The sequence below is a fragment of the Capricornis sumatraensis genome, chromosome 17 (assembly GCF_032405125.1).
Source record: "Capricornis sumatraensis isolate serow.1 chromosome 17, serow.2, whole genome shotgun sequence".
Classification (NCBI taxonomy): domain Eukaryota; kingdom Metazoa; phylum Chordata; class Mammalia; order Artiodactyla; family Bovidae; genus Capricornis; species Capricornis sumatraensis.
This window is the reverse complement of record NC_091085.1, coordinates 36870484-36886598: the sequence shown is the minus strand read 5'-3', so window position 1 is coordinate 36886598 and position 16115 is coordinate 36870484. Positions and strand designations below refer to the sequence as shown.

Genomic DNA, 16115 nt, shown 5'->3' with positions numbered 1-16115 from the left:
TGTTATTTTACTTATTAGAATATCTTCTAATAAGATATTATTATTATTATTATATAAGAGGATGAGATGGTTGGAGGGCATCACTGACTCAATGGACATGAGTTTGAGGAAACTCACGGAGATAGTGATGGAAGCCTGATGTGCTGCAGTTCATAGGGTTGGAAAGAGTCAGACATGACTTAGTGACTGAACAACAACATAAGATGTCCCTTTTATGGCAGAGATTTTGACAAACTACTGTGTAATCTCTTCAGTTTCTATCTTTCTGAAGAATGACCAGTTACTAATAACTGGTTACAAAGTGGGGTGGGGTGGTTACCACATTTTTATAAGATGTTAATCATAGTTGCAAACTGGAATATATAAAAATATTTTTATTTTAAAAAAGGTTGGAGGCGTGAAAGAGAAAAGAGAGATGATCAAGATGAAGTTTCCAGTGTGAGAAGTGAGGGTGGTAATATCCGAGGCTCCTTTAGAGGACGAGGCCGAGGACGAGGAAGAGGCCGGGGCAGAGGAAATCCTCGATGTAAGACGTGATTTTTATTTTATTAACTTAGATGAACGTTGAAAAATGTACAGATCCTCTGTTCTTCCCACTATACCATATAGTGTTTCAACTGATTTTTGTCTGATAATAAAGATGGTTTTGTATTTGTTAACCCTTGAGAAACTTCACTTTGGATTTTTCTTTATAGTAACTGTTGTTTTTTTTTTTTCAATCTGTGATCATTTTTCTTTCTTTGCTACTTCAAGTGAACTTTGATTATTCATATGGTTATCGAGAACATGATGAAAGGACTGATCAACCATTTCAAACAGAGCCTAATGCCAGTATGATGTATTACTATGATGACGGTACAGGTGTGCAGGTGTTTCCTGTGGAAGAAGCAGTGCTCAAAGAGTATATTAAGCGCCAAATGTAAGTCACTGAACAGATAGGGTAGGAAAATCTGTTATAATGCCAAACTTTAACATCATTAATAATGAATGTAACACATTTTTATAAGCCGTTTATTAGTAAAATTAGAGGATTTTAATAGTCTTTTATATTTTATTTCTAGGAAATATTAGTAAAGTATATAAAGTATTTTAGAAAATTTATATTGGTTCATGTTGTTGTTTATATGACTCCCGCTTTCTCTACTGAGATATTTCTCTGCTTACAAGGATATTAGTGAAAAAGCATAATGTGAATGATTAAATATAAAAATTTAAAAAGTAAAAGTGTTAGTTGCTCAGTTGTGTCGGACTCTTTGTGATTCCATGGACTATTGTCTGCCAGGCTCCTCTGTCCATGGGCTTCTCCAGGCAAGAATACTGGAGTGGGTTGCTGTTACCTTCTCCAGGGGATCTTCCTAACCCAGGGATCGAACCTGGGTCTCCTGCATTGCAGACAGATTCTTAACCATCTGAGCCACTGAGAAAATGAGTGTATATATTTAAAACTGAACAAGTGAAATTTAGCTAATTTGCAAATAAATGTTTATATTAAAATTTGCAGATGAACATCAATGGCAAAAAAATGGTTGCTGTCTTCTGACTTTCTTCACAATTGATTTCAGAATTCTGATTGTTTTTTAACTTTTAAGTTTTCTGTGACATATTAAAAGGAGACTATTTAATCTTTTTAGTTCAGACTTTTTATAATAGTTGCTTTCTGAATATTGAAGTTGATGTTAGGAGAATATTGTTTGTTCTATTATCTTTAAGCAAGAAAAAAAGACCCTCTGTGTATTAGTATTGTGTAGGATGTTTTGCATGTTTATATAATGATTTGCATATGCATATCTAATTTGCTAAAATTTCAACTTAAAAAAAAATTCTTATAAAGGGAAGGTAAAGGCTATTTTTGAAAGGACATAGCAGCTTTAAAATATCTACCTTTATTTTAAAAAAGAAAATGAACCTTGGCCCATTACCAGAAAATAATTTTTTCATCAGCATCAACTAGCCATCTTCCTTGGATGCCATCATGGTGGATTTGATTGGCTTACAATATGAAGCAACTTGTTTATTTTTTTCTTGCTTCTTTTGTTACAGTTGATGAAAACACTGAAGAAAAGGGCCTTTTTATGGGCAGAAAGTGCCTGGCATGTGGCTATCAACTTCAAATTATTATTCCTTTTTGTTTGTTCGTTTGTTTGTTTTGGTAACTCTTGCTACCAGGTCCCTTCTGAGACCTGACAGTGAACAGGCAACTCCATGTCAGGGTAACTGGCCTTCCAATGTGCTCATACAGGTGAGGGAGGAGAACAGCTACTTCAGTGTTGACAAAATTTCTGACCATGCAGTGTAGAATCCAGAGCTTCAGGTAGGACATGATAATGTCCCCTAGGACAGTGGACAAAATGTTAGACACAGCACCAGGCATGACTTCTTTTCTTGTTATTGTTTAGCAGCAGAGTTTTTGACAGGTACTAGAGCGCCAAGTTTAGAATGGCTGTTTACTGTTACCATTCTCTGATTAGTGCACATCTAGATTTGAGGAGTCATGCTTTTTGCCTTTGTATCTTTAAGGTTTCTCATACATGTACAGGCTTATTCATTCATTAGTGTTTAGATTTTTGTCTTTGAGAAGTTCCTGAAAAACTTCTTATACTTGTGGAATATTATGCTAAATATTTTTGAAGAGGCTAGATGTCTTAATGTTTGAAAATTTTCAAATTTAAACATATGTATTATGTGCCCACCACATGCGAGGCACTGTGAAAAGGGCTTTTGAGGTGTAACAAAAATCAGAATGTTTCTTCAAGAAATTGCTTCAAGACTTAGATTTTTAAAAAAATTTTCTTCAGTGTTTAAGGAGAGTAAATGATTTACCTAGTATTACTGAGATGTTAGTTGTATTTCACTGATCTAAGGGAGCTTTGCACTTTGATAGTTGGAAAATATGAGAGTAAAAATACAACTTGGGTATTTACATTTCTAAAATGAGATTTTTTTTCCCATGCAGTGAAAGGTAGCTCAAAGCCAGCTTTCATTTATAGGTAATTATTTCTTCAAAATTAACAATTTGACCTAAATACTTCAAGGGTATCTTTAGTCACCCAGTTGCCACCCTTTGAAAACTTGCTTTGTGACTTGGAGATATTGTCGGATTGTTAAACTGTAAGCCATATCATTTGATGTCATGTATTTCTTTTGTATTATTCTTTTCTACATTTCCCCCCATTTATCCTCTTGTTTTGTTTCTCTAGAATCTTGTTTTCATTTTTTAAAATATGCAAGCTGTAATCTAAACAAGTGTTTCTGAAATGCCATTATTATATGTATTCTTCATATTATCTTTATATGTTGGAACTTGTTGATCCCACAGCTTGTTCATTTATATCTCCCTCTCTACTTTCCTAGAGAGACAATTAAGGTGTGAGAGTTTGCTTCTATAGTTTTTCGCCTATGTTTATACTTCATGGTGTTATAGATGTTCTTTATGTAGCTATATTCTGTTCACTTTTAAGGTCTTTTATAGTTCTCCCTCTCAAAGGGGAGGTTGAGGGTCTTGAATCATTCATATATAAAATTGGGTGTGTGCATCTGTGTCCGTGTATTCACTCAGCTGTTACTAAACATTGTGCTGTATGCTAGAGTTTGGACGTATTAAACAAAGTCATTACCCTACCAGCTTAGAAAACACAGCAAACTAACCTACTCTGTAAACTTGATAAAAACTGCTTCTAATATACCATTATTCTCAGTGATGGGAAAAAGTTGGAAGGCAGTCTGTTGACATGTTTAACTTTGTTATTTACTGTTTAAATGAAGCAAGTTAATGTGACTTAAAAAAAATTTTTTTTTATTGAAGGATAATTGCTTTACAGAATTGTGTTGTTTTCTGTCAAACCTCAACATGAATCAGCCATAGGTATACATATAACCCCTCCCTTTTGAACCTGTCTCCTGCCCCATTCCACCCCTCTGGATTGATACAGAGCCCCAGTTTGAGTTTCCTGGGCCATAGAGCAAATTCCCGTTGGTTGTCTATTTTACATATGGTTAATATGGGTTTGAAATGAAATTTTCACTTAATTGACTCATTAGAAAGTTAATTATTGAGCTTTTTTTAAAGAATAACACTCTTTAATTGTTTATGCGTAGGTAAAGCTGATCTAAGTAGAAGTTAGTTTTTGAGAAGATAGTATTCTAAATTTCTTTCTATTTGTGTAAGAGAATTTACTAACAGTAGGGTTTTACAGCTATTTATATTTACCCTATGTTACAGTAAATGTGTATAATGTTACAATAAATCAAAATAGTTTTATAGCAGTTGATATCTTAAGCAATAGACGTTTTAATTTCCAATTGAATAAATTGATGAAATTTATATTTACTTCTTTTTCTTTTCAGTGAGTATTACTTCAGTATAGAAAATTTGGAACGGGATTTCTTTCTTAGGAGAAAGATGGACGAGCAAGGTTTCTTGCCTATTTCCCTGATTGCTGGTTTCCACCGTGTTCAGGCTCTCACTACAAACCTTAATCTCATTTTGGAGGTAATTATTCATATACAGAACAGTCTGTACTTTCAGTTATGCTGTGAACCTAAAGCTGCTATAAAAAATAAATCTATTAAGTAATTTTAAGAAAAAAGCAAAAACATTCTTCCCTGGTAACAGAGCTGGTATAGAATTGGCCTGCAATGCTGGAGACCCTGGTTCAATTCCTGGATTTGGAACATCCCCTGGAGAAGCGGTAGGCTACCCACTCCAATATTCCTGGGTTTCTCTGGTGGCTCAGATGGTAAACAATCCGCCTGGAATGCGGGAGACCTAGGTTGGATCCCTGGATTGAAAAGATCCCCTGGAGGAGGGCATGGCAACCCACTCCAGTATTCTTGCTTGGAGAATCCCCATGGACAGAGGAGCTATAGCCTATAGGATCGCAGAGGTGGACACAACTGAGTGACTAAGCACAGCGCAGTAACCTAAGACTCTTACTGTATCTCAAGGCTCTTTTGCCATTTTATAAAATCCAAATAAATGTCTAACCTTGGAAACCCCTCAAAGGATTACTGATGTTTCCACCTGTTTTTAATTTGATCCTTCTTGGTTGGGTTGAACCCCAAAACAAACTTAAACATTCTTGGGTATTCTTGGTCCTTTAGTATTTAGGTTGCTATAAAAGAGATTATATTCTCATCATTAAAATTTTGAGAAATTTTCCTGTATACCAAGGGCTAGTTTAAAATAGTTATTCCAGATGTGTTCTTAAAGCTTTTATTAAATCTCTTGTCTGTTTTGTTGTAGCAACGGTTTCAGCATTTTTGGTTTTCCGTTCCCTACATATATACATAATATTTGCCCTTTTTCCTATATAGTTTTCTGAATTTTGGCAGTCTTACACACTTGTGCCACCTGTGTAGCCAATCTCTTTCCTCATCCATAGTCCCTTTGGGACACTGATCTGATTTTTTTTTTTTGTCCCTCTAGTTTTGCCTTTTCTAGACTATCATGTGAATAAATTATACATCACTAGTTGGTAGCCTTTTGTTTCTGACTTCTTTGACTTAGCATAGTGCTTTTGAGATTCATTCTTGTTGTTTCATGTATCAGTTTGTTCTTATTGTTGACTGGTATTTCATAGTAAGGATGCACTGCATACAGTTCACTTGTTGATAGACATATAGATTGTTTCTGGTTTTTGAAGATTATGAATAAAGCGTAGGTCTAAATATTGAGGATTGTGATTGCTGGAATCTGTGGTAAGTGTATGTTTAACTATAGGAAGTTGCCAACCTATTGTCCAAAATGGATTTAACCATTTTTCATGCTGCCATTTTGTATGAGAATTACATTTGCTTCTCATCAGCACATGGTATTCTCGGTTTTTTGAATAATGGTCACAGAGTCAGACGTGACTGAGTGTACTCAGATCTCTAAGCAAGCTCTAGCTCCGCTATCATTTTCAATGAAGTTATCGATTTCCTCTGGTCTCCCTAACTCTGTAAGAATCTGGTTGTAATTCATTGCATCCTTTTTTGGTCTGTTCATATTCCCATTAAGTTCTTAATTTTTATATCACTGATTGTCTACTTCTATTATAAAACTTAGAGCAGTGGGGAAGGGATATTTTTAAAAGAACTTTTGCATTACTATACTGGTTAGCATTATTAATATGTAGTGGCTGATTTATAGTAAGAAATAAAACTGTTGTGAAACAGAAACATAAGCATAGTGATTTAGAACAGCATAGGTGTGTATTCATTTAACATTCATTATGTACCTACCACTTACTACAGTAGGAAAGATGTCTTTTTTTTTTTTCCTTTAGGAAGGTAGGGCTTCATTAGGCTTTGCAGTGTAAACATACTGATTTAAAGCATGGACTTGAGGACCTGCATACATATCCTCATAGCTCTGGACTTCAAGCACTTCAGGCAGTGTTCTGAGGTTTCTGTAAAGTGGACTTCATGGGGTTGTTATGGGTATGAAATCTGTAATGACAGTATCTGGCATACACCTTAAGCTCTAAATAAAAATTCACTGTTACTTATATACCCTTCAATTTATTACTCCTTTTAATCAGCTTTTTCAAATATGTATTTGAATATGCTCAAGTGTTAACTTTCTTGAAAAAGCTATCAAAGGAAGCGAAATATACTTTTAGCTATTTCCCATATCTACCTTGGTTGAGAATGTCTACATAGCCACACTTACTGAATCTGTTTCCTCCTTTCCCATTCATTTTCACCATACTGAATTCTTTTTCTTTCTCTCTTTTTTTTTACTTATTTACATATGTATATTGTATTTTGATTGCTCTTGTAGCATTGTCACTTAACAGTTATAGTACAATATTGTCTATAGTCATTGTACTGTGCATTATATTGGTCTCTTATTTACTACTACTTATAAGTAAGTAGTAGTAAACAACATCAGTCTTATCCCCTCATCCATTTCCTGGTAAGCATTTTCTTCCTTTTTTTTTTAAAACAGGTTTCATTTTTTTAGATTCCACATATAAGTTATATCATACAATACTTGTGTTTGTCTTTTTCTGCCTTTTTAATCTCACTTACTATAATGTGTTTAAAATTAATCCATGTTGTCAGAAACAGCAGGGTATCCTCCTTTCTCATGATTGAGTAGTATTCTATTGTGTATATATACCACATGGTTTTTATCCATTCATTTTTTAGAGGTCATTTAGGTTGTCTCCATATCATGGCTACTGTGAATAATGCTGAATACATTTGGGAGTGCATGTATCTCTTTGAATATTTTTCATTTTCTTTGGATATATACCTAGAAGTGAGTGGAATTGGTGGATCATGTGATTCATCCAGCTTATTGCATTCTTGATAGTTGCTCCAAAACTGAGCTATTTGTGTCTTCCTTTTTTGTTAGATTTAATTGATTCTGGCTCTACATTTAGTCAGTTGTATTCAAGTTATTTAACGTCTTACATGCTAAAGTTTTCTCATTGTTAAAATACAACAAATAAGTGCTCAAGCTATCATAGAGTATGAGGACTTAGAGGAGTCATTAATATAATAATCATAAAGTCCTTAGAACTGTGCTTGCTACTCTCATCTCAAACCTTGTTGCCCAAATTGGCTGACCTTGCGGTTCCACAAAATGTGTGCTGCTCTTTTCTTACTTCTGTGTCTTTGCACAGGCTAGTCTTTCTCTTAATACCAGTCATAGGACCTGGACCTAGGGATATAACATCTATATGTTCCAGCATTGCTGGTTGCTCATAATAATAGGACCAAATACAGAAAAAACCTTAGAGACTCAGAAATAACTGACTCATTGTTTCAGAGCTCAAGATAACAAGATTTGGTTTTAGTAAAAATATGTCTTAACACTTGTTTTGTCTAGATTGTTTCCTTAATTTGTGTATGCTATGAGTCTTTTAAGGCCTGAACCACAATTTTTCTCCTTTCTGTTTTCTTTATTTTCTTGAATTTCCGCCCCCCCCCAGCAGAGAATCCCCTGTGATTCAAGATTCAATGGGTATATAGTGAAAAATTTCCTTCTCATCTTTCACCAACAGTGAACTAGTTAAACCTTCCTTGGTGTGGCAAGTAGTGTTATGCCTTTTTATGTATTTTTCCTGAGATTGTGCATGTTTTACTACATGATACTGTTTTGCTTCTTTAATAAAAACAGCATATATTGGAATATCATTCCATATAAAGAACTTTTAATTTTTTCTCGAAATTTTTTCTTAAATTGTGACATAGCTTAAACACTGTAAATAAGAAATTATAAGATTAAGGATGACTTCTTTCCCCCTATGTATGTACTCATGTTAAGTATTAAGTTTAAGGAAGCTTGGCTTCCCTGATAGCTCAGTTGGTAAAAAATCCACCTACAATGCAGGAGACCCTGGTTTGATTCCTAGGTTGGGAAGATCTGCTGGAGAAGGGATAGGCTACCTACTCCAGTATTCTTGGGCTTCCTTTGTGGCTCAGGTGGTAAAGAATCTGCCTGCAATGCAGGAGGCCTGGGTTTGATTCCTGGGTTGGGAAGATCCCTTGGAGGAGGGAAAGGCTACCTACTCCAGTATTGTGGCCTGTAGAGTTTCATGGACTGTGTAGTCCACAGGGTCACAAAGAATTGGACATGACTGAGCTACTTTCTCTTTCTTTTCTTTTCTCCTATATAGGTACTCATGTTAAGTATTAAGATTAAGGTAGAACATTTTCACATTCCCAGAGAGTGCACTTGTACCCCGTCCTAGTCAGAATCATTGCTCTCCTCAAACATAGCTGCTTTTTAGAGAGTTCCCTCACCAGTTTAAAATATTATATAAAGTATTTGAATTTTTTTATACCCGACTTTTGCTTATTATTTCTGTAGAGGCTTTTTGTTACGTGGGGCAGTTGTTTATTTTCCATTCTGCAGTAATATTTAATTGTATCATTATGAATACACTATTTTTTCATGCTCCTATTAATAGACATTTGGGTTCTTTACAGTACGAATATATGACTGTTGTGAACGTTATTGTACATACTTTTGAATGGCTGCTGCTGCTGCTGCTAAGTCGCTTCAGTCGTGTCCGACTCTATGCGACCCCATAGATGGCAGACCACTAGGCTCCTCTGTCTCTGGGATTCTCCAGGCAAGAATACTGGAGTGGGTTGCCATTTCCTTTTGGATGGATATACATATTTATTGTCCTGTGAAATTGATAGGTAACAGGATATATATATGTGTGTGTGTGTGTATACAAATATATATGTATATAGTATATGAGCTTAGCGTTTGTAAATACTGCTAAACATTTTTCCAAAGTATTGAGCCAGTTGAAACTATTTCCATTCAAGTGTGTGTCTTCACATCCCAGTGAACACCATTGGTAGTCTTTTATTCAAAGTATTTTGAAAAACTAAACCCATAGGGAAGTTTTAAGGAGATGTTTCTCTTTCTTTTTTAAATTCAGGTAAAATAAGTAACATGCTGTAAAATGCAGGACTCTTTAGGTGTTCAGTTTGAGTTTTGAAAATTGTATAAGCCTGCTCCAAACAAGATATATCAATAGTTCATTACTCTAAAAACTTCCACAGTGGCCCTTTCCAGTCAGTTCCCTATCGTCTTGTCCTTTGCCCTGCCTAACCAAACCATTTTTGTGATTTCTGTTACCATAGATTTGTCTGTTATTTATGTTTGTATAGATGGAAGTTTTCTGTCTCCTGGGTCTTTTCATTTGTAGTGTTTTTTTTTTTTTTAATGTTATGTTATTTGAAATATAGTTGATTACAGTGTATTTCTCCTGTACAGCAAAGTGATTCAGTTACACACACACACACACACACACACACACACACACACACACACACACACACACACACATATATATTCTTTCATGTTCTTTTCCATTATGGTTTATGACAGGATATTGAGCATAGTTCCTTGTTTATCCATACATCTCTATATAATAGTTTGTATCTGCTGATCCCAAACTCCTAGTTCATCCCTCCTCCAACCCTGTGGGCAACCACAAGTTTGTTCTCTGTGAAGACAAGGGTTATTTTATGAAACGTTTGTTACATATGTACATACAAAGTTGCATATGGATGTATATCTCTATGAGGTTCCAATGTAAGATGTATTTCTAAAGGTCAAATCAAATTTTGAGACACTGGGGATCACTTCAGGAGGTGAAACACTAGGATTTGAAAGGGAAGGTCTCAAAGGGGAGGCTGAGTATCAGGCAGAGTAGAACATTGCCCTCTGGTGGATGGAAAAAGGCAGCACCAGACATCAGAACTAAGATCATGGCATCTGGTCCTATCACTTCATGGCAAATAGATGGGGAGACAATGGAAACAGTGACAGACTTTATTTTGGGGGGCTCCAAAATCACTGCAGATGGTGACTGTAGCCATGAAATTAAAAGGCGGTTGCTCCTTGGAAGAAAAGTTAGGACCAACCTAGATAGCATATTGAAAAGCAGAGATATTACTTTGGCAACAATGGTCTGTCTAGTCAAAGCTATGGTTTTTCCAATAGTCATGTATGGATGTGAGAGTTGGACTATGAAGAAAGCTGAGTGCCAAAGTATTTATGCATTTGAACTGTGGTGTTGGAGAAGACTCTTGAGAGTCCCTTGGACTGTAAGGAGATCCATCCAGTCGGTCCTAAAGGAAATCAGTTCTGAATATTCATTGGAAGGACTGATGCTGAAGCTGAAACTCCAATACTTTAGCCACATGATGAGAACTGAACTGAAAACTTCAGGTATCAACAGGATCTGGGGTAAAGTTGTTTAGTCACTAAGTCATATGCGATCCTTTATGTGACCCCATGGACTGTAGCCCGACCAGGCTCCTCTGTCCATGGGATTTCCCAGGCAGGAGTACTGGAGTAGGTTGTCATTTTCTTTTCCATCATTTATAGTTTTTAAAATTCATCCATGTTGTTGCAAGATCTGGATGCTGGGGTCCACTGCTTTGCTACCAGGGTGTCATTGCTTCCAGACGGTTCAGTGGACAAAACTAGGAAAATATATTAAAAAAAAAAAATACATGTATCACTAATTCAAAACCCTTTTTGGAACTTCCCTGGCAGTGCAGTAGTTAAGACTGTGTGCTCCTAATACATGGGTCTTGAGTTCGACACCTAAGGAACTAAGATCCCATATCCTGCAAGCTGCCTGATACAGCCAAAGATTAATAGTAATAAGATAAAATACAAGGATGAGTAAGAAAAAAGAAATAAAAAAAGATTCTTCTTTATTTCCTTCATTCCGTATTTCAGACTCTTCTCTTTCAGTGATTATCCTGAGTCTCATCAACAGTTTGTTTTTAAAAATTTCAGTACTAACTTTATTAATGTCCAATTACAGAAAATATAACTTAAGAAGTAAGCATGATGCTAATATTAAGGTATACAAGTGTAAGATACTTAAAGTAATAAATATAATGTGTTCTCCAACTAAAATACAGTGAGTTTTTAATCCTTATGTTAACACTTTGTATGTTGAGTTTTTATACTTGTCTTTTTTCCTTGTCTCTAAAGGTGAGTCCCCTTGAATTTCAGTTAAGATTCAAATTAGTAAGACTCTAATTTTTATTTCAAAGAAATTTTCTTTAAGTTTTATTTTTCCCTTAAATTATGCCATGTTTATTTATTTTTTTGAAGTTTATTTTTGACAACCAGCATATCCTAGGGGCTAAGAGTTGTCATGTTTAGTTCAGTTCATTCGCTCAGTTATGTCCGACTCTTTGCGATCCCAGCATCAGGGTCTTTTCAAATGAGTTGGCTCTTTGCATCAGGTGGACAAAGTATTAAAGTTTCAGCTTCAAAATCAGTCCTTCCAATGAACACCCAGGACTGATCTCCTTTAGGATGGACTGGTTGGATCTCCTTGCAGTCTAAGGGACTCGCCAGAGTCTTTTCCAACACCACAGTTCAAAAACATCAATTCTTTGGTGCTCAGCTTTCTTTATAGTCCAACTCTCACATCCATACATGATGGTTTTTCCAGTGGATGACCGCTGGAAAAACCATAGCCTTGACTAGACGGACTTTGGTAACAAAGTAATGTCTCTGCTTTTTAATATGCTGTGTAGGTTGGTCATAACTTTCCTTCCAAGGAGTAAGCATCTTTTAATTTCATGGCTGCAATCACCATCTGCAGTGATTTTGGAGCCCAGAAAAATAAAGTCAGCCACTGTTTCCACATCTATTTACCATGAAGTGATGGGACCGGATGCCATGATCTTAGTTTTCTGAATGTTGAGCTTTAAGCCAACTTGTTCACTCTCCTCTTTCACTTTCATCAAGAGGCTCTTTAGTTCTTCTTCACTATCTGTGTGGATTACAATAAACTGTGGAAATTCTGAAAGAGATGGGAATACCAGACCACCTGACCTGCCTCTTGAGAAACCTGTATGCAGATCAGGAAGCAACAGTTCCAACTGGACATGGAACAACAGACTGGTTTCAAATAGGAAAAGGAGTACATCAAGGCTGTATATTGTCACCGTGCTTATTTAACTTATATGCAGAGTCCATCATGAGAAACGCTGGGCTGGAGGAAGCACAAGCTGGAATCAAGATTGCCGGGAGAAATATCAATGACCTCAGATATACAGATGGGGGACAGATAATAGTTTGACCTGGTATTACCTCATACTAAGTCTGTGACCTTTATCAAGTTACCCTACTTTATTTCTTTGAGCCTCAATTTCTTGTGTATGAATCCCAGCTTAAATTTACAAGGTATTAATGAGGAATCTCTGCATATATATGTTTATTATTCAATAATGGTGGGATTTATTACAGTAATTAGATATATTGCCTAAATTTTACTTGGTGATATTATATTAAGGAAAACAAAAGGAAATATTAATAGGAAAGGAAAAAATTGACAATAAAATTATAGTTGAACTTAATTGAAAATACTCCTTAATTGAAACTTTTTCACAATTAGAATAATCTGCTACATGCTAAATCAGGATATTTCATACTTTGCAGGTGCAAATGATTTAAAAATTTTTTCTGTTATTTTTTAAAACATGATACTATATGCTGATTTCAGACTTAAATTAGAAATACAGAGTGTACAATTAAATTTTTTGAATGAAATTGCTTTAATAATTAAAAATACCTATTTATAGGCACTGAAAGATAGCACAGAAGTGGAAATTGTGGATGAGAAAATGAGAAAAAAGATAGAACCAGAAAAATGGCCGATTCCAGGCCCCCCTCCACGGAGTGTGCCACAAACAGACTTCTCTCAACTGATTGATTGCCCAGAATTCGTACCAGGGCAAGCCTTTGGTTCACATACAGGTAACAACTTTTCTTCTAGAGCAAACAGCATTATCAGTGGGGTATTTACTCCAATTTACCTATCTTTGTAAAAGTTTATTTAGACTCAGTAGAAAATTAAAGATAATTTAATGTTTTGATGCTTTATGTTTTATTCATAATGCCTCCCACAGAAAGCTATGAGTTAAATAGGGATTTAGGAATTATGGGAAGTGCTCTGCTCTATTTATTCTTATTTGTATACTTTGTCATGTTTGGAGTTTTTTCCTCTCTTAATTTTACTAAATGGGTATAGATATATTCTGCCTGTTTCCCCCTTGTAAGATTGAAGTAGTCTAAAAGTCTTACACTCAAGAGTGAGGGTAGCCTTCCTTTAATTTTTTTCCAATGTACTTCAACTTTGTCTTGAAATCATAAGATGACCTATATTCTAAAGCAGAATTGGGGATCTCTTATGAAGTTATTATAATTATATGTTAAAGAATTGGTGGTATTTAGAATTTCCCCAAACTGCTTTAATGTTAAGAATTTTTTCCTGGATCATTTTTAAGACATTCCCTCTTGGGAAAAAAATATGTGTGCTTAAACTTTTTTCAGTCAGGGTGATGATCTACTGATGCTCTTGGATGTCATTTCATCGGAATATGCAGAGGAATAGGTGACTCAATGAAATATCATTATAAATATTGGAACAAATCGTGCTGCAGAAATGAAAGCGACCAGACTTCTCTGCAAGACTGTCTACTTCCACTCCTTGTGGAGGAGGTTGGACCAACACTACAATGGAGATAACACCTTTGTGATGATGATGAAAGACAGACCCGAGAACTGCTGTTGTTTTTAATAGGAGCTGCCCATTTGTTTGTAATTAGCCTGGGCTGCATGTGCAATTTATTCATGGTGGGAAAGTTAATTATCTTTCTGGAAATATTGCAAGATTCTGCCTTTTCCTTCCAGACTTCTGTACTTGTGTCCAGATCAATAAAGCAGAAATAGGCTTGAGTGGGATTTCCCGGTTTGTTAGATCCTTTGATGTTTTCAGTATAGTGTACATTGTGTAACTCACCTATTGTCATAATATTTCACATGGACTATGAGATTTATTAATGTGGACTATTAAGGATAAGAAATCTTAAGAAATGAACAAGTGTATTTTTGTTTTTTACTCTTTGAAATCTATTTTTGATATACCATTATAGAGACCTGCCATCAATAAAGCACTGATGGACAGTCTCACAGATATTTTTATTGAGCATTTCTTTGATTGTTAGCCCTCTGTGCCTCTCTGCCTAGAAAGCAATTTGGGCAGGTGTTTTAAAAGTTTGAGAACTTCAAGTGACTTTTTTTAGGTTTTTTAAAAAATATATGATGTCTGATTGTATAAGTTAGATTAATTTATTGTATAAACTTGGGGTCCAAGATGATACATTTAACCTTATGAACAGGCATTAGGTCAATTGTAAAATAGAAACAGGGTAGGTAAGATAGTCAAGTTGATGATGCCTGTCCATTAATCATTTATGCATTATTAATAAAATTACAAGAATAAAATCAATGTTTGTACATTTTTGTGTTTCTTTAAATATATACTCATTTACATACACACACGTATTGTCTGAATCAAGTCAATCTGTATAGTTACCCAAAGCTATGATTCAAGGTGGATAAAAATGTCATGAAATAGATATGAAATATATATGGTAATTTATCTCTGAAAAGTCATGTTGTCAATTTTCAACTAGGAAAAAAATCTTTTTTTCTAGGTTCTCACAAATTAGAACCTATTAAATGTCTCAAAATACGTGTCTAATTTTTGTCTACGACTAAGTGGTATTAATTTTGGGGGGGGCCACATCCCATGGCTTGTTGAGATCTTAGTTCCCCAACCAGGAATTGAATCTGTGAATGAAAGTGCAGAGTCCTAACCACTGCACAGCCAATTTGAGTTCCTATAAACAAGTTTAATGTCAAATAATCCGTCATACTCAAACTCATTTGATCTTGGAAGATTAGGGTTTTACTATTACTATTAAATGGGCTTCCCAGGTAAGGGCATGGCAGTCCACTCCAGTATTTTTGCCTGGAGAATCCCATGGACTGAGGAGTCTGGGCTACAGTCCATAGGGTCACGCAGAGTCAGACACAACTGAAGTGACTTAGCACACACACATTATTATTAAAATTTACACACACACAATTTGAAGTCTTTTCTTTGTAAAAGATATAGAAAATCATATAGAACATATGTTTAGTTTATATAGTGAACACCCTTTAAAAACTATCAAAGACTCTTAAGTTTTCTTAACCAAATTCTTTGATATTTTAATGTCATTTAACATATAAGCACATGTGTTGTGAATATCGTGAGACAAATAACTTCATAGCAAAAACATTACTCAAGCTTAAAGAGCATTTAGAGATGATTAAATCATAAGCTTAGGTTTTTACAGGTTTTCTTCAATTTCTGTATTAAAAATAGTAGATAACTGATTTCTCTGTCTTGTGCCAGATACTATTCTAATATATACATGAACTCTGCATACTAATTTAGTTAATTCTCCCAGTTGCTAGAGTGCTGGTTCTTAATTCACTGCATGAATAGAAACAATTCATGGAACCAGTAATAGAGTTATCTGAAGTTAATGTTCTTCCCATTTTGTACAACTTTTAATGTTAATACTAACAGTCCAAATCTTTTCACTCATACTAATTTTTTGGATCAATTAATTTGCACCATTAAGTTGTAGAGCAGCAGTGTCCAGTAGAAATAGTTTGCCACACATGTAATCCTAATAATTTAAATAGTATTAAAAGCTGTAAAACATGAAATTAATTTTAATATATCCAAATGTTAGAACATTAAAAATTATGAACCAATGTTATTTTTGTG

At 35.0% G+C, this 16115-nt stretch overlaps 1 protein-coding gene across 1 annotated transcript in view; it reads left to right on the top strand.

The window, feature by feature from the left end:
- The window catches only part of LARP1B (La ribonucleoprotein 1B), a 31351-nt gene extending 16671 nt beyond the window's left edge, over nucleotides 1-14680 (top strand). The window contains exons 6-10 of the mRNA XM_068989482.1: nucleotides 389-526; nucleotides 754-919; nucleotides 4345-4489; nucleotides 13072-13246; nucleotides 13823-14680. Of these exons, the coding sequence (XP_068845583.1) occupies nucleotides 389-526; nucleotides 754-919; nucleotides 4345-4489; nucleotides 13072-13246; nucleotides 13823-13842 (644 nt within the window). The 3' untranslated portion in view covers nucleotides 13843-14680. The remainder of the gene's footprint in view (nucleotides 1-388; nucleotides 527-753; nucleotides 920-4344; nucleotides 4490-13071; nucleotides 13247-13822) is intronic.
- The last annotated feature ends 1435 nt before the right edge of the window (nucleotides 14681-16115 follow it).